This window comes from Haplochromis burtoni, unplaced genomic scaffold, assembly GCF_018398535.1.
Source record: "Haplochromis burtoni strain Fernald_Lab_line unplaced genomic scaffold, NCSU_Asbu1 Contig_40, whole genome shotgun sequence".
NCBI lineage: Eukaryota > Metazoa > Chordata > Actinopteri > Cichliformes > Cichlidae > Haplochromis > Haplochromis burtoni.
The window spans coordinates 2,352,771-2,374,657 of NW_024582401.1; the positions used below are offsets into that span (position 1 = coordinate 2,352,771).

The 21,887-nt window shown below is 41.5% G+C and overlaps 1 protein-coding gene across 4 annotated transcripts in view; it reads left to right on the forward strand.

Moving 5' to 3' along the window:
* Positions 1–21,548, forward strand: part of LOC102291205 (rho GTPase-activating protein 6) — a 132,839-nt gene extending 111,291 nt beyond the window's left edge. For 2 of the 4 annotated variants that reach the window (XM_042219961.1, XM_042219964.1), the window contains exons 3-14: positions 4,825–4,896; positions 7,391–7,539; positions 7,678–7,806; positions 7,902–8,097; positions 9,154–9,209; positions 10,668–10,818; positions 10,912–11,060; positions 13,701–13,880; positions 16,032–16,123; positions 16,219–16,448; positions 16,608–16,679; positions 18,217–21,548. In XM_042219961.1, coding sequence (XP_042075895.1) covers positions 4,825–4,896; positions 7,391–7,539; positions 7,678–7,806; positions 7,902–8,097; positions 9,154–9,209; positions 10,668–10,818; positions 10,912–11,060; positions 13,701–13,880; positions 16,032–16,123; positions 16,219–16,448; positions 16,608–16,679; positions 18,217–18,761 — 2,021 coding nt within the window. In that variant the 3' untranslated portion in view covers positions 18,762–21,548. The remainder of the gene's footprint in view (positions 1–4,824; positions 4,897–7,390; positions 7,540–7,677; positions 7,807–7,901; positions 8,098–9,153; positions 9,210–10,667; positions 10,819–10,911; positions 11,061–13,700; positions 13,881–16,031; positions 16,124–16,218; positions 16,449–16,607; positions 16,680–18,216) is intronic. The other 2 variants (XM_042219962.1, XM_042219963.1) reach the window with 2 other exon arrangements.
* Positions 21,549–21,887: the final 339 nt, after the last annotated feature.

Consider the following 21,887-nt stretch of genomic DNA (forward strand, 5'->3'; position numbering starts at 1 on the left):
ATGGCTGCATAACATGAACGCAGCTTTCATGACCTCTAATTTGTCAAGGCTCGCCTTGAAAGATTGGGCAATGTCTTTTAACAGTTGGTCTGTTAATGTTTTTAAAGTAGTCGTGTTACTCACGTATACAGAAGGTCTTACAAACCACAAAGTAGCGAGTCCCTAAATTCAACCCTGCTTTATCAACTTTTTTTAGTATCACAGGCACCACGATTTATGAGGTGCCGTAAGGGACATTATTACTGAAACGCTCTCACACACACTACTGAAATTTTACGCTCTCACACACACTACTGAAACGCTCTCACACACACTACTGAAACGCTCTCACACACACTACTGAAATTTTAGCTCTCACACACACAACTGAAACGCTCTCACACACACTACTGAAACGCTCTCACACGCACTACTGAAACGCTCTCACACGACACTACTGAAACGCTCTCACACGACACTACTGAAACGCTCTCACACGCACTACTGAAACGCTCTCACACGACACTACTGAAACGCTCTCACACGCACTACTGAAACGCTCTCACACGCACTACTGAAACGCTCTCACACGCACTACTGAAACGCTCTCACACGCACTACTGAAACGCTCTCACACGCACTACTGAAACGCTCTCACACGCACTACTGAAACGCTCTCACACGCACTACTGAAACGCTCTCACACGACACTACTGAAACGCTCTCACACGCACTACTGAAACGCTCTCACACACACTACTGAAACGCTCTCACACGCACTACTGAAACGCTCTCACACGCACTACTGAAACGCTCTCACACGCACTACTGAAACGCTCTCACACGCACTACTGAAACGCTCTCACGCTCTGAGCACACCACTACTGAAACGCTCTCACACGCACTACTGAAACGCTCTCACACGCACTACTGAAACGCTCTCACACGCACTACTGAAACGCTCTCACACGCACTACTGAAACGCTCTCACACGCACATACTGAAACGCTCTCACACGCACACTGAAACGCTCTCACACGCACAACTGAAACGCTCTCACACGCACATATGAAACGCTCTCACACAGCACTACTGAAACGCTCTCACACGCAGTACTGAAACGCTCTCACACGCAATACTGAAACGCTCTCACACACACTACTGAAACGCTCTCACACGCAGACTGAAACGCTCTCACACACACTACTGAAACGCTCTCCACAACTGAACGTCTACACACTACTGAAACGCTCTCACACGCACTACTGAAACGCTCTCACACCACTACTGAAACGCTCTCACACACACTACTGAAACGCTCTCACACGCACTACTGAAACGCTCTCACACCACTACTGAAACGCTCTCACACACACTACTGAAACGCTCTCACACGCACTACTGAAACGCTCTCACACACACTAAATCTACGCACATGAAACGCTCTCACACAGCACTACTGAAACGCTCTCACACGCACTACTGAAACGCTCTCACACACACACTGAAACGCTCTCACACAGCACTACTGAAACGCTCTCACACGCACTACTGAAACGCTCTCACACTCACTACTGAAACGCTCTCACACGCAACTGAAACGCTCTCACACACACTACTGAAACGCTCTCACACGCATACTGAAACGCTCTCCGACACCCACACCACAACTGAAACGCTCTCACACAGCACTACTGAAAAACCAAGACATTTCAGTTGAACAGGAAGGCGTTTCAGTTAAACCATTCTGTTGTAGCTATGAAATATTTTGTCTTTGAAGAAACTACTAACAAATTTCTTATTGCATTTGCATTTTTATCAAACAGCTGACATTGCCCTAGCAATAAATTTGGGAGCACTGATGAGAAATTATTGTATATCATAAAAATTTTAATCAAATGAAGCAGAGGCAGTGGGACCAGTTCACAAAATTTGTTATATTCTCTTTGAGAACAGTTTAGACAATATTTTTCTGAAAAGTCTGTGTAACTTAGAATGACACCGTTATCATCCAACAAATCTGTTATGAATATAATATTTTTGTTCAAACCAGTCACTCTTGAAAATTGATTTTTGATTAAGTGTTATTACCCTATTATTCCATAAGGTTGAATTATGGGGAGAAGTTGTGGGTAAATCTCATTTTCCCAAAAATGCAACGTCTGTTTTGGAAAGTTTGATATCTTTATGGGGATTTTATTTGCCGCAAAATCACATTTCAAAATAAAGTCTAATCCTGTATACTATTTTATTAAACAAGAATCATGGGATGTGGAGCTAAGTAGAGTCTGGCTGTGACAGACAAGATTTTAACCATTTAATTCTAAGGGTGCCAACCATAAATTCCAATTCTGGAGTTTTGATACCACCTTTATTGTATCCCTTCACAAGCTGAGATCTTTCTATGTAATGGGTTTTATTCCTCCACAAAAATTCGAACACATTTCTATTTATGGTTTTCATGGTATTTATCGTTTTTTTATTTTTATATCGTTTACGTGGCGCAAAAAAGGTTGGGGACTGCTGTACTAGCAGGTTGCTGAGTAGACATCCTTGTAGTGTTTTGAAATATACCACTTTTTCCATCAGTTTCCTTGTCAGGAAACAACTTCCTGTTCAGCGGAAATGCCTCTGGTTTCAGTAGTGTGTGTGAGAGCGTTTCAGTAGTGTGTGTGAGAGCGTTTCAGTAGTGTGTGTGGAGAGCGTTTCAGTAGTGTGTGTGAGAGCGTTTCAGTAGTGTGTGAGAGCTATCTTTTCAGTAGTGTGTGTGAGAGCGTTTCAGTTGTGTGTGTGAGAGCGTTTCAGTTGTGTGTGTGAGAGCGTTGCAGTTGTGTGTGTGAGAGCTAAAATTTCAGTAGTGTGTGTGAGAGCGTTTCAGTAGTGTGTGTGAGAGCTAAAATTTCAGTAGTGTGTGTGAGAGCGTTTCAGTAATAATGTCCCTTACGGCACCTCATAACAATTACCCAATTAAGAAGTCATTCGTCTTTCAGTTTCATCAACTTGCATATTAACTCATGCAAATGACACATGTTAAAATTGACCAATCTCCACATTTCTTAGTTGACTCTTTTTGGGGCAGCTAGCACTTTTTTTTTTTGCATTCTGCTGTTCTTTACAGTTACTTTAGTCTTGCAAGGTAATAATCAATAAAAATAACAGCTAAAACTCACAATATCATATGACATCTGAATTTTGAATCTGTTTCTGCTACAAGCTAAGGTGCACAAAGGGGCACAGTGAGGGTAGCATTGTGCACTATATCAGTTGAGTGGGTGCCATAGCAGCACTATAGTGCAGTGAGTGGATTATCCGGGGCTTGCATTCCAGCTGAAGGTTAAATCTCTCCCCAGCATGATTTAATACGTACTTGTCTGCGTTGCTTATGAATTCCAGAGCCCCTGACGGCCGCCATGTGGAAGCAAGAGAAATATTTCAACTGTGTGAGATTTTGTGTGCGCGCCCGATCGCTGTTTCGGCTCCGCTATAACGTGCGTTTTGTGTCTGATATTTATCCGAGAGGCAGGGCTCGTGTTTCTAGGGTTTCTTCGAGAACAAGGAGAGGATTAAAGGAGGACAGAAGCTGGGAAGACAAGGAGGGATGGGATGAGAAAAAGGCAGCAAAGGTTCATCGTACGACTTCACAACTGGTTGCGAGCTGAGGAGAGGAGTGTGCCGTTTTCGGGGGGATTTCCGCAAGGCTTTTGGAAATCATCTGTCAAAAATCCAAACCATTTCCTCTGTTTTCCTCTCCCTTCTCACTCTTGCTGCCCCCGCTTTCAATCACAACATCTGCTTTCTTTCTCGCGGTGTCTCACGCCCCTCACTGTTTTCACCTACTTTTCTCCCAGACTTTGTGCTTCTGCTGCGCTTAAAGTTTCAGGCCAGGTTAAATGGATCAGAAACCTGACATAAGCTGCCAGCACCACCATCAAGCACATTATGTGCACTGGATGCAGTTCCCTCATCCCCCCTCCAAGTGACTCATTTGACACAGCTGTAAGGGAACATCTGCGGTTCAAACCGAGGTTGCTACAGCAGCAGATCGAGGCTCCGCGAATTAGCCCAGAAAGATCTCACGTGTTAAAAGGACTGCATTTTTATAGCAGAGTGACAGAACGATAACATTAAAAGTTGCTGAGGTTTCCACAAAACTGACATTCCTCGCCACAAGATGAAGATCCCAAGACTTTCAAGTCTCACGTGGCGCAGCTTCCACAGTTTCCTGATCATCAGTCAACAAATTCAGGAGCCATTCATCATGTTGACGGCCGACAAAACGGCTTCCTCTTTTCAAAGAATTGTGGTGAAATACCTCGATGGAAAGCTCACATGTGGACATTGATGTCCTTTTTAGGATGGAGATTTTTTTTATTTTTGTTAAGTTAAAGCCCATCAGCTGCTTCTCTAAAGATCACTATGAAAATAAATGCAGTGAATGGGGGCAATGCTGTGCTCTTAATGCAGAAAAGGGTTTTTATTAAGATAAACCAGGCTAAGAATGTGTATATGCGCCCATATATGGTGCTGTGACATGTACTGCTGTCTGAGGTAAGAAAAGCCTTACATATACTTGGTAATTTAGATAAAAACTATAAGTGATTTAATGTGTTTTCACAGTCATTTTTTCCTGTGCTGACTACTACTGTTGCTGACCCTGTCTGACAGCTCCATTAAATGGATTTGAGTGCATGGATACCTCACCTCCCTCCCCCACCACAGAAGTTAATTCATGTCTGCATTCCTGACATAAGCTTATTAAATATAATAATCCAGATAAGAAAGAGCAGATATGGGAATCGTTTGTTTCAGGTGATTTATTTTGGCCCTTTTTTCCCCCATGTGCAGATGGACAGAAGAGGAAAAAGTCGCTGAGAAGGAAGTTGGACTCGCTCGCAAAAGAGAAAAGCAAAGACAAAGGTACGCCAACTTCTTTTAACACCCACTCTGATATTTTGCTATTTCCCTCTGCGTCTCTTTGCCTTCAGTTGTTGTCACGACTGTCTCCATCCCCCCTCCCTCCCTCCACCCAACCAGTGAGACATAGGGGTCCAGTCTGTGGTCTCCACCCCTCGGGCAGGTGAACAGGGAGGTTACAAAAACAGTTTCTGTTTACTGGACTTCTACAGTTTATATTTAGCTTTAGTGGAGCGACTCCTTGTAAGGGGACTGGCTCTGAGGATCAGCCACTGTGCTGCGGTAAGCAAACCCTGCATATTTGGCAGGAAGAGCAAAAAACATAGTCTAAGACAATAAAGTGGAGAGCAAAGTGAACTGTAAAATGAAAATGGGATCTTGTTACAGAAGGTCTGAGAACACTTAATGATAAGGAAAAGTGCTACTGTTAAGGTGATATATGAACAAAGCTAATTACTAGCTAATTAGTAATGACTAGGGTGACTAGCAGCAAGAAAACATGTTTATTTCCACTGTAAATTTGGACATTTTAACCTAGGAGTCTATGGGGTGGCATTTGGAGTCAACCTCCTGAATGAAAAAAACACCTGAGTTTATAAAGCTTTTTAAATCAGAGACAAAAAACACAATAAATTTACTCGTAACTGCTAAAGCCAGCATGGCAGTGCATAGTTAAAAGATGCAAAACAGCATCCAAAACACAAAAATGTAAATTTTTTCCAGGTTTTCGAGAGTGAGTGTTAGGTTGGCATGTAAATAATGCACATGCTTCGATCAACGCTTATTGCTTATAACGTCTGTCAGATGTTATAAGTAATATAGCGTTATAAGTCCGGTTGTTATCATGGTGGTGGTGCATGGTGGGCTTAGCTTTGAACTGAGCCCAGAAGGCTTGATTTATGCATGGTTTCAAGCACAAAAGGATTCTAAGTCCTCTCTGCAAGAGAGAAACAGAGGGGGGAAAAGAAAATTGTGTCTCTGGTGATGCTGCTGCAGTAATCTGATCTGTAGACATGTGATGGTCAAACACCAGCCAAAACTGCATTTGCAAATGGATTAATAGCTGCTACAGTCTCTTTTGTTAAAAGCGGATGTTTTACCTCAGACAACATCCAGCAAGTTGTCATTCTAAGGAAAAGACACACTAATTGGTCTCAACTATGTCTTGCTGTATTGTGCTGAGTTGAGCATTTACTACTTCCTGAAGCTGTGAGATGACTCCTGCATGAACTTAGACCAGTTAATGTCACTGGTGACGTGAAAAACCAAGTGCTGAAAATCAAGTGTGTGTTCCTGAGACGCCAAAGGTCTGAAAATGGAAGATTTATAAAGATCTGACATGGTTTGATGAACGTGGTTTAGCTGCTCATCATGTCTATGTTATGGAGTTTAGAGACTGGATATAAGCACGTGTGCTTGTGTATGTGTTGGATATTTAAGCGACTGTAGAGCAAACTGTTTGTGCCACAGTGTTGTTCATAAACCACAGCCTTTCACTTGTGGTTGTGGACTGCATTTTGTTTTCCCTCTCCTCTGTCTTCCTTTGCCTCTTTTCTTCACTCCGGCTCTCTCTCTCACACACACACCGCACAGCTGGACAAGTTTTTTTTTCTTCCTCCCCCCCTCAGCTGTTGGCTCAGCCCTTAGGATTGTGTGTAAATGGAATATATAGCCTGCAATAGCCCAGTATGACATAATTCCTCTCTGAAGGCAGCACTGCACGTAATTGGGCCCTCGCATGTGTGCATCCATCAGAAGTACATGAGAAGCTGATGACTGTTTTAAACTTTAAAAACGTTAAAGCGAAAATCTAGCCTGACTCATCGGATGCTGACTGTCGGCATGACAACCAAGCATTTCTCTGTGCCAGCTCTACTTGCAGAAACGGCACAATCCGTCACAGCAAACGACATATTCTGAGAGGCAGCGTTACAACTGGACCATCAGAGGAGCACGTGAATGCAGGGTTGCTATTTTGCAGTTATGCCATCACTGAATTCTGGGCTTATGTAAGACTAGGGTAAATGGAGCAAAGGAATAACAAGTAACCATTATTCATATCGAGTATGTGTCAAAGCTGCGCACCAACTGAAGTTTACCTCGTTGTGGGTGAGCGTCATCAAAGTTGTGTTATTTCTGTCAGAGGCCCCTAGAATTAGTGGGCTCTCGTAGCCAGATTTACGTCGGTTGACTTTCTGTGATGTCTTATTTTGGAAAACAGATGTAGTTCTTTAGTAGTGCCGTAAAAGTTTTACTGATATTGTTAATGTGGTTTGAGATGCCTCCATTGCATGTGTGTAAAAGGCAGGCTGCAGCAGAAGTGATAAAGCTGTTAACTGTTTATGCTGGAGAGCTATTTTTGGTTGTTGGTAAGGAGCTTCTTTTTCCCATTTCTTCATGGAGCTAATATTAGTTCAGTTACCCTAACCTTTTTTTTTGTTTTCTTTCCTGTTTTTCCCTCTCTCGTCCTCCAACATCTTTTGGCTATTTTTCACAGAATTCATACCCCAGGCCTTTAGTATACCCCTGTCCCAGGTCATCGCCAACGACAGAGCTCACAGGCAGCGCCAGGATTCTTTTCGTCAGGACCCTCCACAGCGGGAGGAGCACAAAGACTCCTCAGACCTCGTATCGTCCATTTTACAGGTCCGTCAGCTCATCTGTATGGCTCTCCCTCTGTGTGTTCAGTCTTGTAATTCCCATCTTCAGTCTTGGGAACATTTGGGAATTAATGTATTTGTACTCCAGAGAATAGACTGAACTCTTAAATCATGTGTCCTGCAGTTTGCCACCAAGCGGCCGTCCAACAAGGAGTTATCCAGCAGTAACTCGTCGCTAAGTTCCACATCAGAAACGGCTAATGAGTCAACATCGCCCAACACCCCTGAAGCTGCCCCACGAGCGCGCAGGAGGGTGAGGCATTGAAATTCATCATAGCCTGAGCCGCCCGCACAGATCAAGTGGAGGTTTTTTTTTCTATTCAGCCGGGTTTGTTGATTATCCTCTAGGGAGGCATGTCAGTGGACTCCATCACAGACCTAGACGACAACCAGTCCCGCTTGCTTGAGGCGCTGCAGCTCTCTCTGCCAGCTGAAACGCCAAGTAAAAAAGAGAAGCACAGGGACAAAAGGCTGAGCCTGAATCCCATTTACCGTCAGGTGCCACGTGTCGTCGATAGTTGCTGTCAGCACATCGAAAAATATGGTGAGCAGCTGCTTAATCGCTCATACAAACCCCCCAAAAATCAGGATCCTGTTTGAAATGTAAATAAAAAAAGAACGCAGGAAATCTCATAAACCCATATTTTAACCACGATAGAACATACATATTTAATGTTTAAACTGAGAAAATGTACTATTTAGGGGAAAACAAGCAACATCAATTTGACTTGGATGGCAGAAACATGCCTTAAAAAAGTAGGGACCGGACCATGTTTTCCACTGTGTAGCATTACCTGTTCTTTTAACAACAGTCTGTAAATGTCTGGGAACTGAGGAGACCAGTTGCTGGTTCAAACTTGGTTCTTCTTTGTCGTATGTTTTGTTTTATGATACCCTAAATGTTTTCAGCTGGACTTCAGGCAGGCAAGTTCAGCATCTAGACACTTCTACTTTGACGCCATGCTGTTGTAATAAATACAGCATATGGATCCTCTTCCTGAATTATGAATTTATTATGAATAGGGCTTCCTTGAAAAAGATGTTATCTGAATGGGAGCATGTGTTGATTTAAAACCTGTATAAGCATTTCTGCAAGTGTTCCTGAGCTCATGCACTCCAACACAGAATAATACAGTTTTTTAATGCAGTATCACCTGAGGGCACGAGGTTCAGGGGCATCCAGCATCCAGTAAATTTTCTTTGTTCTTTTGCGGGCAGAGTTTTGTACAAATTCTAGGTCTTAACAATTTCACATTGAGCAACATTAATCTAAAGCTGCATCTATAAGAATTTATAGATGCAGCTTTACTTCTAAGAAACTCTCTCTTTTTACACCCAATGATGTTATTGGCCTGTTGCCAATTAACCTAATTAGCTGAAAAAGCGTTACTTTTCCAGCCTTTTCTTGCAACTATTCCAACTCTTTTGAGACGTGTTGCTGCATCAAATTCAAAATGGGCTGATATTTTTCATAAAACAGTAAAATGTCTCAGTTTAAACATTTGATACGTTTTCTGTGTCCCTGCCTCTTCAGAATTGGGACTCTACTTTTACCAAGCCGTGTCTGATTTCTCTTATTTCTGCACTTTTAATACTTCAGGTTTGCACACTGTGGGGATCTTTAGAGTTGGAAGCTCCAAGAAGAGAGTCCGACAGGTCAGTATTCTGTCCATGTAGTAAAATATATTCCTTCATGTGGTATAACATCTCTCACAGGGCCTTAATTGGGTTGTTTTATACTCATCAGTAACCCATTGTCCTTTATTTGAAAGTATCATTTTATGACATCCACAAACAAGATGCAAAGCGCCATGCTAAAAAGCCCAACAATAAATCAGAGCCCTGTTTTGTAGAAAGTGAAAGTTTCTGGTGTGAAATGTTCTTCACACTTCTCTTTCCTTTCACAAGAGTCAACACCAACAAACAAAATGTTTTTGCCAAGAATAGAACGTGTTAAAACCAGCACATTGCACTAAAATGTGCCATTTAAGCTAGCAAAGCTTGATCTACTGAATTTTCCAGCCTCACAGTATACAAATACAGTGATCCAGCAGAGTTTATTCTCATTATTCAAGCAAATATGAAGTTATTCTACAAACTCCTACACCGCTCATTATCCGTTACCTTTGACTCGAATGAACACACAGTGAAAGAATGAATAAATCGCGGTTAAACGAAATGGAGCAATCAGTGTGGGTGGTATAATTTTTTATATAATCTGTTGTGTGTTTTGTTGGCATGTAGTTGCACTTGTAGCGGTTACAGAAAACTAAAGGCACTTAGGGAGGGGAGGTTACTCATTCACTGACAGCCTCTGAGAAAACATCTGTGACTTTCTGTCTCCATCATAGCAGAGGTGTGGTGACTGAGATGAAACAAATGCTAGCTTTGTCGTAAGAATTTTTGCTAAATGTTAAGCTTAAAGTACAATGAGCAGATGTTCAACGCTCTAGAGCACAATTAGCTAGTTTGTACATCAGCTAAGTTGCACTTTGCAACCTGTTCTGCAAGTCACGTGATGGCTAATGATGGCTCATCGCGTGATACAATAATTTTTTTTTATCAGTTTTTCAAATTGACGGTATCATTGTTATGGAGACCAGCTAACAAAAAAAAAAATAAATAAATATGCTTTTTAAAAAATAAAGTATGTTGCCATTACCTATAGGGTCTTTAAGCAATGCACAGGTTTTTTAGTGTAGGAAGTGTTTCAATTTCTATTTGTAGTCTGTCTATAGTTTGAGTGCTATTGACCAATCACATTTTAGCAGACTGTAAAAGACAAAAGGATTTATTAATTTAATTTGCTGTACATTTCGTGTAAAAACGACCACATTAGTGAACGTGCAGACATCCCATTGTCATGGCAACAAAATAGGCTTTGTAATTTTGAAGAAGTCATCCAAAGGTCAGATGGAAGAGATTTTAATCTGTACTGGTAAAACGAGTTTGAGCTGAGAGTCGAGCAGGTCCCTTGGAGGACCAGAAGGAAGTGAGTTTCTGTGGGTGTGTGCACTACCTAGAAATAATGTCCATTGTTGTGTGCAGAGGATGTCTCTGAGTGCCCCTTTTCCTTTCTTTCCCCTCGGCCTGTTGTTTTTGGTTGTCCTTCAGCTGCGAGAAGAGTTTGATCGTGGCATTGATGTGCAGCTAGACGAGGAGTACAGTGTTCACGATGTATCTGCTCTGCTGAAGGAGTTCCTAAGGGATTTGCCAGACCCTCTCCTAACCAAGGAGCTCTACACGGCTTTTATTAACACCACATGTAAGTGTCTTTTCGCACCCCTCCCACTTTCCCTTCTGTTGTCTCCTCATTCCTAACCTCCCGTTGACACCTGTTTTTCCTTGCGCACTACAGTGTTGGACTCATATGAGCAGCAGAGTGTCGTTCAGCTGCTGATCTACCTTCTCCCAGCATGCAATAGTGACACACTTCACCGCCTGCTGGAGTTCCTGTCCACTGTGGCTGATCATGCCCATGACCAGCAAGATAAAGACGGGCAGGAGGTGAGCAACAGGCTGAAACATCCAAATGTAGAGCCTGTGGACAGTTTAATGGCATTTTGGTTCCACCTCATTGGGAAGAAATTACCAAAGAAGTGATAGGAAGCAGTTTGCGTGGGTGGATTCTGTACATATGTTCCAGAAACAGCACAAGCACTACAAAAACACTGATGTAAGATTACTAAATAGCTTAGTAGTGATTATAACATCCGGGGATAGTGTCAACCATTGTATTTGCTCAAATTTTGCAATTTAGGCTGGGGACTGGACTGGGCCAACTACTCCAAGTTGGGGAAGTCTGCAAAAGTAAATATTTCGGCATCTTTCTCCAGCACACTTGGCCGGTAAAGTTGCAGTGTACGTACGTCTGTTCAGACTTGATTGTTGGGAGAAAAAAGGTCATCAAATAATTTTACCCTATTACACTTTTTGTGAACTTTTGCACCGCAAGATAGTTTCGGTACAAAATTTCACAGAAAAAGCAAAAAAGTAGAACCGATACACCACCGTGTCAAAAGGAGTTGAAGTGGTTAAGCATCTGACTGGGATGCCTCCTGGACACCTCCTATGCCAGGTGTTTTGGACATTTCATACTGGAATGAGGCCTTGAGAGAATTGTGCTAGAAACGTGTTGATGGTCACCAAAAACACCTGGTTGAAGTGCAACTTGCTAAAAGACATTTTACAAAATATTAGTGGGGGGTTGAATTTGATCCTGTATGTATACCTTTGACCCTGTGTGGATTAGAGAAAATCCAAGATATATGTATAACAATCCCTCCTGGAAAAAGAACAGTTCAAAGAAATCATTAAAAGCCCCAAATTATTCATGTCCATAATGATTGTATGGAAACTTCTGAAGACATCTGTATATGTGCACTGAGAAAGAAAGTTTATTGTCTCTGGTGATGCATACTTTCATTATCTTTTGCAGAGAATGTTTGTTGCTGTGTTTACGTGTGAAAAAGGGCTTTTTTGGCACACATGTTCGTACAGATGGATTTTTGTTTTGTTCTCTCTGTGTGTCTATATACACAAGAGAATGAACCCAAACATCGATGTGTATGATTCTTCCTTCGTGGCTCTAGTATCTCTGTCCGCAACTCTGACAGGAAGTCGGACTGCTTCGAGCTCATCTAGGAAAATATCAGCACTCCTTGGCTGCTTTGTGGTTCTCGTCTCTGTGCTGGGACTGGGAGTGGAAAAGGGAGGAAACTCAACAAGAAATATTAAAAAAAAGGAAAAAAAAAAAGGAAAATTTGTTTTTTAAAAAGCTGTCAAAGCTTTAAATGACTTTTAATTTTAGATGTCGATTGTCCAAAAGTACATGCACTATTACACAACCCAGAGAAAGCCAGAGACAGCTGTCGTGCTCGCCTGCGCTTCGTGTTCAGAAACCCCCATGATGCTACTTTTCATCTATCTTCAGCTTAAAGTGACAAAAAGCAGAGGGGTGGGGGTTGATAAGAAACACAGCACAGAAGTTGGAAGGGAGATTCCAAAGGAATGGATGAGAGATGGTAATGTGAGAGGGAGGAGAAAGTGGGAGGAAGAACTCCCAAGTCTGTGTTATTACAGAAGATCATTTCTGCAGTTCTTTTGGAATTATTAAAAAAAAAAAATCTCCTAATATGGAAGAGAAAGGAGAAAATTGTCCCTGGTGTCTGTGATGCAGCCTTTGCCCTTTATCTGTTAAAAATTGTTTTTCTCTTTGAATTTCAAAACAAAAGGAAAATGGATGGAAATTAAATATCACAAATATTGTAATCGTACCTGCATTAATACACCAGGTAAAACACACACATATGCAAACACACAGACCCATCTACTGAAATATTCTAGCTAAAACTTGGGTTTGTCACTTTTGATATGTGAGTGTTTGATGATATGAACTGGTTTGTTTACCATTTGAATGGCGCGCAGCTTTTACGTCTACTTGAAGTAGATACATGGGCAAACGCCAGCACAGTAGTGGTGGGGACCCAGAGAAAAACCCAATAGACCGGAAAAACGGGCAGGAGACAAGAACACAAGGGGGAACACAAAGGAAACACATGGCATGCACGCATGGCGACTGTTGTTAAAGTAGCACATAACTCAACCCCTCGACCTCACCTCAACACCATTCCGAGTCTTCCGTGTTGTATTGAGTACAACTAATCATTAATCTTCTATGTAAACTTTGATGCTGTCCATTAAGTTGTTACTCTAATAAATAGGCATTACGAATATTTCTGTTATTTCTCACCCTTTGAAAAACAAAAATGTCTCTAGTTCATGAAATCGTATTTAAAATTTATTATTAAAAAAAAGATGGGTTCTGCTGGAAGTTTCTTCCTGGTAAAAGGGAGTTTTTCATTCCCACTGTCGCCAAGTGTTTGCCCAAAGGGGCTTGTTTGATGGTTGGAGTTCCTCTCTGTTGTTGTCGGGTCTTTACCTTACAGTATACAGTGCATAGGCAACTGTTACTGTGATTTGGCACTATATAAATATAATATAACTGAATTGTATTGAAAAAACTTTTTTTTTTCATTAGTTTGGCCTACCATACGGTTGCAGTTCATTTAAATTAATAGTAAAAGACTGAGCCTGAGGAATTACTGAGTGAGCCATTATTAATAGGTTGGTACATTTGTGTCCCAGATCACAGGGAACAAGATGACAGCTTTAAACCTCGCCACCATCTTTGGTCCCAACCTCCTCCACAAGCAGAAGAGCACAGACAAGGAGTTCACTGTCCAGAGCTCAGCCAGGGCCGAGGAGAGCACGGCCGTCATCGCCGTGCTGGAAAAGATGATCGCCAGCTACCAAGCACTCTTCATGGTCAGTCGCTGAAGATTTCTAAAAATAAAATACTGTGCAAAAGTCTTGAGCAACCTCCAAGCCGCCAATCTTTGTTGTCATTTTTTAAGTGGTCTTGAGCAATAGTTCCCTGAGTTTCATTTGGACTTCGGCTGCTTTTTCCACGCATTTTCAGTTCAGCCCTTGTACTTGACAATTTTCTCAAAAAATGTATTTTTTTGGTCTTTTAGCCTACAGATAATGTAGATAGACAGGAAAAGCGGGGAGAGAGAGAGGGGAAGACATGCAGCAAAGGGCCACGGGTCAGACTCAAACCCAGCCCGACTGCTCACCAACCATACGGCGTATGGTTGCCTGCTCTGTAGGTCCTGTGGATGTTATTCTAGAGCAGACAGAGGATAAAAGCCAGACTGGTGAAAGATAAGAGAAAAAAGCAGAGAAATAGAAAAAGAAAAGGGCGAGAAAAAGTTGAGGGTGAAGTAAACAGGGTGTCCAACTGCTGCTTCTGTTTAAAGGCACAATAATTATATGATACACAGCACCAAAAAGGCAAAACAGAGGGGGGTACACAAACCAATATACAATTTTGCTGTGTGTGTGTATGTGCGTGAGATAGAGAAAGAGGCTGTGAGTGTCTGTGTGTGAGTGTTTGTCATAGACCATGCTTGAAAAATGAGGGTGAGAGACTGCAATAATGCTACCCGACTTAGAGGCAGAGGCATATAGGGAAAGACCCAGGAGGCCCCAGCTGTCCACGGCACACAAGTGAACTGAAGATCCAGGGCCACACGTCCCGACAACAACAATGCGTCCACCCCAGCCTAGAGAAGAGGGAGGCCCCAGACGAAGCTCTGGGGTGGGATGGAGGTGTCAGGGGACCAGAGGCAGCGAGCAGCCAACCCCGCCGGAGGCTGGCTCCCTCAGCACAAGCCGAAGATGGGGCCACAGACCCTGGAGAACCACCCAAACCCTGGCAGAGCCCCCACCACATGATGAAGAGGCCCAAGCCACCCTGGACCACAACCCCTCTTAAATGCCCAATCAGGCACCACAGATCCACCAAGTGCCCAAGTTCTTTTGGGGGAGATGACATAAAAGGCAGTCAACATCTAAAGAAGAGCTAAAGAAAAAGAAGAGCTTCCTTCAAGAAGCCTGGAAAACTCTTCCTGAAGACTACTGACGACTAGGGAGTTCATGCTGGTTGAAAAATAAACGTGGTGGCCATTAGGAGAGAGGGGGTGGCTCAGGGCCTTAGCACAGGATAGGATGAAAATCTTCTCTGTTGTGTCTTGTGTGCTGATGAAAATGGAATTTGGCCTTTGGTAATGAGACAGACGAGAAGGAAAAGATGAGATAAAGTAAAAATTTAGAAAAACCAAAAACCAAAAAACCAAATATGTAGACGAATCAAAAACATCTTAAAGTTTTCGTCCAGATACTTCAACCTGTTTTTCCAAAATAAAAGCCGAACATTCATGCATTAAATCCTTTATTTGCTGTCAGAAGAGGTCACAGTATTACACAGATTACTGCCTCATCAGTTGCTTTTGTTCTTTTCTGTCCCTCAAATGGGAAGACAGTTTGGGTCATTTCAGGTCCGCAACTTTGAAACTCTAATGTTTCGTAATCTGCCACGGAGGCTTACATTCCTGCAGTAAGCCAATGAAGAGCCATTAATCGCATAAAGTGAATTGGGACTGACTTGCGCGTCTTAGAGAGTAAAAACAGATTTGTAGGCAGCTCAAGTTCTATGAATGACATCTGAAAGTTGTTTTGTAACCTGCTTATGTCTGAATTTGTTAGTGAGCGACATTTACTTTCAAAGCATTTCAGGATGGGAGTCATTTGCAGACATTAGGTTTTTGGACGGTGCTCTTCATCTTAATCCACATGTCTGATAAGCATAAAAATCAGCTAATTAGAAGATCAGATTAAGAAGTCCACTGGAAATGAAGGTAACAAGGCACATCATTAACTTATTATCGTTTCTTCGTATCATACTGAGGCAAGGAAAAGGGAAAAATAAAGTTTTCATTACTAGAAATCCAGTACATTTTGATATCCTTGCAGTAGAAAGGACTACAAGGATCTGACCATTCTTTAGAAGATAAATGCAGCATCGGTGGGTGGATGTTAAGTATTCAGTTATTTTGCTTACGTTGTTTTATGTAGGTTCCTCCTGATCTGCAAAACGAAGTTTTAATGAGCCTTTTGGAGACCGATCCAGATGTGGTCGACTACCTTCTGAGGAGAAAAGCATCTCAGTGAGTTACACCTATAGAGTGCTTAGTCTTGTGTTTCCCTTTCCTTCAATCTCCGACTATTTGAACCCATTTTAATTATTTTTTTTCTCCTGCAGGAGTCCGGACCTGTTACAGCCAGAGGAGCCCTTCGTCCTGAGCGAGCGGCATTCATCCAGCGACTCCAACAAGGCGTCGAGTGGTGAAGTGTCCCCTTATGATAACAACTCCCCGGTCCTGAGTGAGCGCAGAGGGGAACCAGGGAGCCCGGCCAGTGAGCAGCTCTACCGTGTCCCAGAACAGTACTCTCTAGTGGGGCAGAGTGGAGCTGTCACTTGGGGTTATAAAGGTGAGAGATGCACAATGTCTGGTATTTACAGAGATAGGTGATTAGCACATGTTATCACACTTTGGCCTTTCTTCTTGGGTATCAGCAACATGTCTCATAATAAATGTTCTGTATAACTCAGAAGTGGCAGGAATTTGACCTCTCTTGTGCCTTTTTCAGAAGAACATGCTAACATTTGGGGCACATGGCACAGTACTCTGAAATCGGCACTCAAGAATCAAACATATACAGGTAAACAATTTTCAAGTCAGTCCATGCCCGCTGCAAATTTTGTTTCAAGTGGCTAATGAGTCAGAGCGCTATGCGCTTGAGACATGGTGTTAGTTATTAACCATGACGGGAACAGATCTGAAGCACGTAGCACATTCTATATTATTAAATTGGCCACTTTATGCAGACCGTTAGTTTTATCTGTGTAGCCAGGCAGCACATACGATCCTGGTTAAAAACTAATTAACCATTGACTGTATAAAAGGATTGCTAGAGTCTCTGTGATGATACCTATTGGTTTGTGGGCTGGCATTTTGAAACACTGGGTTTACCACTGTACTGTACCCAAACTAGCCAAATTTGGAGTTAGCGCTAAGTTATCAGCTAATCCTTGGATGCTTGTGTAGCAACCTACATCAACAGACTACATGTACCTTGATACATTTTTAGCTTTAATAGAGAAAGAAAGGTGGTGGCATTAAGTTTTACCCAGACTGGAAGAGGAAGAGTAGTCATAGCTTTCTATTGACTTGTTTAGGTTAAAGATACCTCATGTGCTAGCCAAAAACAAAAACAACACCTAAAAGTCATAAGATGCCGGAAGCAGGAAGAAAGGCAAAACTGGGGACTCTAATTTTTGAATTCTACACTTTATATAATTTTTGATATTTAATAATAATAGGTCAAATATTCAGTTGTCATTTTCAAGTTACTATGTTTTTATAGGTTTAGCTGACGTTTAGCTTTTGGCCGTGTTGGCAAGTACCTTAGGTAAAGGCAGCAACTTTTTTAACACCTAAAATTCAGTAACCTAAAGGCATTTTTTTAGCATGTCAGCCCCTAGTTATAGGGCTGAGTGGCTTTTTCTCTTTCACTGGGCATGGTTTTCAGAGTATGACACATTATACTCCCCATCCCCCGATTCAGTTTTGATAAACTTAAAATAAGCTACAGAAACCAGAAACGTTTTTGCATAAGGCTGTACTTTCACAACCATGTTTCATCACAAAACCCCCAAAACCAGTGCTTTTAAGGCTTTGTTCTGTATTTACTGATGACTCACCATGGATACACGTTAAGTTACGAATGGGTAACGTACACTGAACGTGGCACATGAGAAAACTGCAAATCGTGAACATAACATTGCATTTGCAGGGGGATGCCGCATATGAGAATAATACTAAATAATAAAGGCTTTTAGAACCTTATAGATGTTATTACTTACTGTATGTGTGTATATGTGGTTTTGTTAAGATTAAGGAGGAGATAGGACACATGCAGACATATGTACATAAATGTGTATGTATATGTATATTCATACATATACAGATGATGATTATAATAAGATGACTGAGAATTCTAGTGATTCAATCTACCAAAAATAGGTTTATGTAGTACATTAGTATTTGGTTTATTATCAATAACATAAAAAATAATTATTAATAAAAGCCTTTCTTACATTTCTTTGTACAATTTTATATCAGTCACTAAATGGAAATGTGTGTCTCCCTCAATATTCGTTGACAATCTTACTGATGAAGTGATGCTCTCTTCTTAGGTTCCCATAGCAACATGTCAGAAGGAAGCTCCCGCAGCTCACAGGAAGGTCTAGATGGACTCCATAGTGATAGCAGGCATCAGACAGCAGTACAACGGACTCAGACAACGCCTGACATCTCCGAGTGCAGACTCCACCCACCGGTCACCAGAGTGTGCACCAACCCTCATGCGGACAAGGGGCGACCACGCCTGCAGCTAAACATCAACCCTTCTGTGACTTCGCAAAGGGGACATGGAGTTAACTCGACCCTCAGACCTCAAGCCGGAGTAAACACCGGAGAAAGCGGCCCCCTCGATGGACGCTCTCCTCCCCCTTATAATGCGCACCATCGACTGGCTAGCTCACAAAGTACCCCTCAGCTTGCGACGGCTCAGCAGCCACACGGGAGGTCGAGCGCAGGGCAGACCAACTCGGCTTCAACAACAGAAGCCCCGGTGGTCGCACAGAGTCCAGAGTGGCAGGAGTGGCAGAGGGACCGGTGGCAGATATGGCAACTGCTATCCTCGGACAATGCTGACACACTGCCAGAAACTCTGGTGTGATTTCAGACAATGTACTCTGTCTCAGCCTCTTCTGGCCAATCAAAGACAAGATCAAACCCCTCCAATGACAATCACTCCTTATCCCTATCCTTTCCCTTTTTATTTCTGCTGCCCTCTCACTGATTTCCTGCTTTCTATGAACATCACGTGCTGTCCTGCAACTTAGCGCCGTGGCGTTGTTGTTTACGTGTGCAGCTGCTGCCTCCAACAGACTTTTACATCCAGGAGCCATTAGTATTTGTTGATCTGTACGGATGTTAAAAAAGTTGCTCAATTTCCTGGCCCATATATTATGTCAACATTTAGTTAGGGGCATTTTTTTAAAATGCCTACCCGAAATACCTCAAAAAATCCGTTCAGAATATTTTGAGATTTTCTATTTTGAGCGACGTCAGTCTTCATATCTCAATGGAGAATATTAGGAAAACATTTTTTAAGTTTTTTACATTTTAATTTCATCATTTTTACATTGGTCACCACACACTAAGATGTGCGCGTTAGTAACTGCTGCTAATTACAGACTTGTTGTGTGTATACTAATGATGTAATTCAGCGGCATCTTTCTGAAAAGATCAAATGTTGAGTTGCTTTTTGATGTCAGATTACCTTTGACTGTATATATATGTACATGAATACACAAATTGTTGACATACGTGCTTAAATATTATATGTAAAGTGTATAATTTGCCTAAAAGTATCTACCTAAATGTAAGCCAGCCCCTTAATCGGCAGTCCAGATGTTGGTGTTTGTCAGACTGCTGTTTCTGTCTTTGATATTGAATGTAAAATGCTTCACTTGCAGTAAGACGCTTAAACCTAATTATGAAGCAATCTGCTGTAAGTTTGCTTGTGCTCTCGCCACCTGCTGCACTGCAGAAACAATGTGCCAAAGTATCTCTCTCTCTTTTTAAACTAAAGGATCATTGTTGTTCAGTTGTGTTGATTCCATCCATTTGGTTAATTTTTGTAAGACTCAAGAGTTAAGTTACTGGCATTTTTATCAAGAATTTCATATTTTAGCACAAAGCATAAACTGTAAATAATAGATGGAAGTAACCACTAGCTCTGAAATCCTCCAGGTTAGCATTTTTGCCAAAACTGGACATTATGAATAAAGATTGGATCTGACTGAAACTGAGGGAAACCACACGCTCACTGAGGTGTTATCGTTACTGACAGGTCATCAGAAAAGGGACAGGGCATTCTCACTGGCTGACTAGTAAGTACCATAATTAATAAACTGGGCATCGTGTTTCATTAAGAATGACTTGAAACTAGCAAATGAGCCCATAAACTAGAAAAGTGTTAACCGAGCCCACAGATCAAATGAGCCGAAGGGTGTTTTCCCCACTGACTTCCATACAGTTTTAAATTATTTTAAATCCAGCACTATCGCCCCCTGTTGGCCATTAAAATGAAACTTGTGCATATATTTCAGAAACTTTCATAAAAGTCTACGGTACTGAAACAGGAATTCGTTGTCATATTTCCATTCCTAAAACTGCTAAATTAGAATTATGTATTAATCAACATTTAAACCTTTTTGTGGATATTTATTACATTTCTCACTGATACAAAAACTGTGCACGTCAGTCAGAGCTTTCTGAGAATTTCTTAGTCATGTAGAATCAGAAGGTTTAATCTGGAAGTGTTGAAATTTGCCATCATTACAAATATTTTACCGAGCAGATGTTGTCTTTTTATTCTCCAAAATTTTCTTAAAACTTACAATTTATTGTATTATTTGATTTGAATTTCTGCTGAAAGTGTTGCTTCGATCATAACATGATCAAAAAGTCATTGGTGCAAGCTGGATATCCCAGCTAGGTATAAACTAATTTCCCGTCTACTAGCAATGATGCGTTTTTCCAGGAATCCTAAAAAGAAATTATGATGCTTTTGTGATCCAAGTGTTATGCTGGGGAAAAAAAACCTTTCATGTGATGTTTTCTCACTTCTGTGTGGCACTGCTGTTGCTAATTAAGGTTGAAGGCAACTTTGTGAATATCTGTTTTTATAATAATCTACACCCACAGCCAACCTGCCCAACTCTTCTGAAATGTCGTAGTCAAGTGGGTATTTGCTGGCAAATATTTCACATTTTCTCATCTTAAGGTGTAATATTTGCTTATATGGAGCCACTTCAGCATTAAATAGGAAGATGGACTATGAATCATCATCACATTTTATTTTCTTAAACATTGACAAGTCAATGGGAACAAGCCTCTCACACGTGCAAGAAATGCACGGATTGTGGAAAGGCCTATGGCGCCATCTGTTGATAGACTCTGTACGTTAGCCTGTTGCTGCTCTTACACTTCACAATATCCATGGGAATCCATCTGTCCATCTGTACTCAGTTTAAAATCAAAGCTTGTGATTATATTTTTGTGAAAACATGCAAATCTATGTCAGGAAATAAATGTGCCATAGGTCTTGCTTTTTAAAGCTGTTTCTCCATGCAGTGCTTAAGGTTCATTGTGAATCTTCTGTATTATTTTATTTTCTCTTGAGTGTTGTAATATCAAAATACAATATAACAAGTTTTATTCAGAAAAGAGGCAGTTCTTCAGTAACCACCATGGTCTTGGCTTTCCCCAGATCGAGATGTTTGTCTTGTCGATGTCATGTTGTAACTCCAAGAAACGTTGTGCTGTTGTGTTCTGTTTTTATATTTTGGTGGGGTTTACTGGGTCCAAGTTGTAATGGAATGTCTGGTATTTGCTTTTTGTACTGCGAGTCCTCATCAGTATGCTACAATGGAATTAAATATGACAAAGTTTACAACTGCTGTGCATTTCTATTATATAGCATGCTGTGGTGTAGCATGTTGTTATCCACGATAGTGTTGTTCAGTTGCTTTTACTGTACAATCTATCATGGAACAGTATTTTTTAATAGTATTTTACAATCTACCGTAGTCTTTTACACAGATATACGCACACAGTGTAATATTTTATGGAAAAGGTGGTAAATGGCCTGTATTTATATAGCGCTTTACTAGTCCCAAAGGACCCCAAAGCGCTTTACACATTCAGTCATCCACCCATTCACACACTGGTGATGGCAAGCTACATTGTAGTCACAGCCACCCTGACAGAGGCGCACTGACAGAGGCGAGGCTGC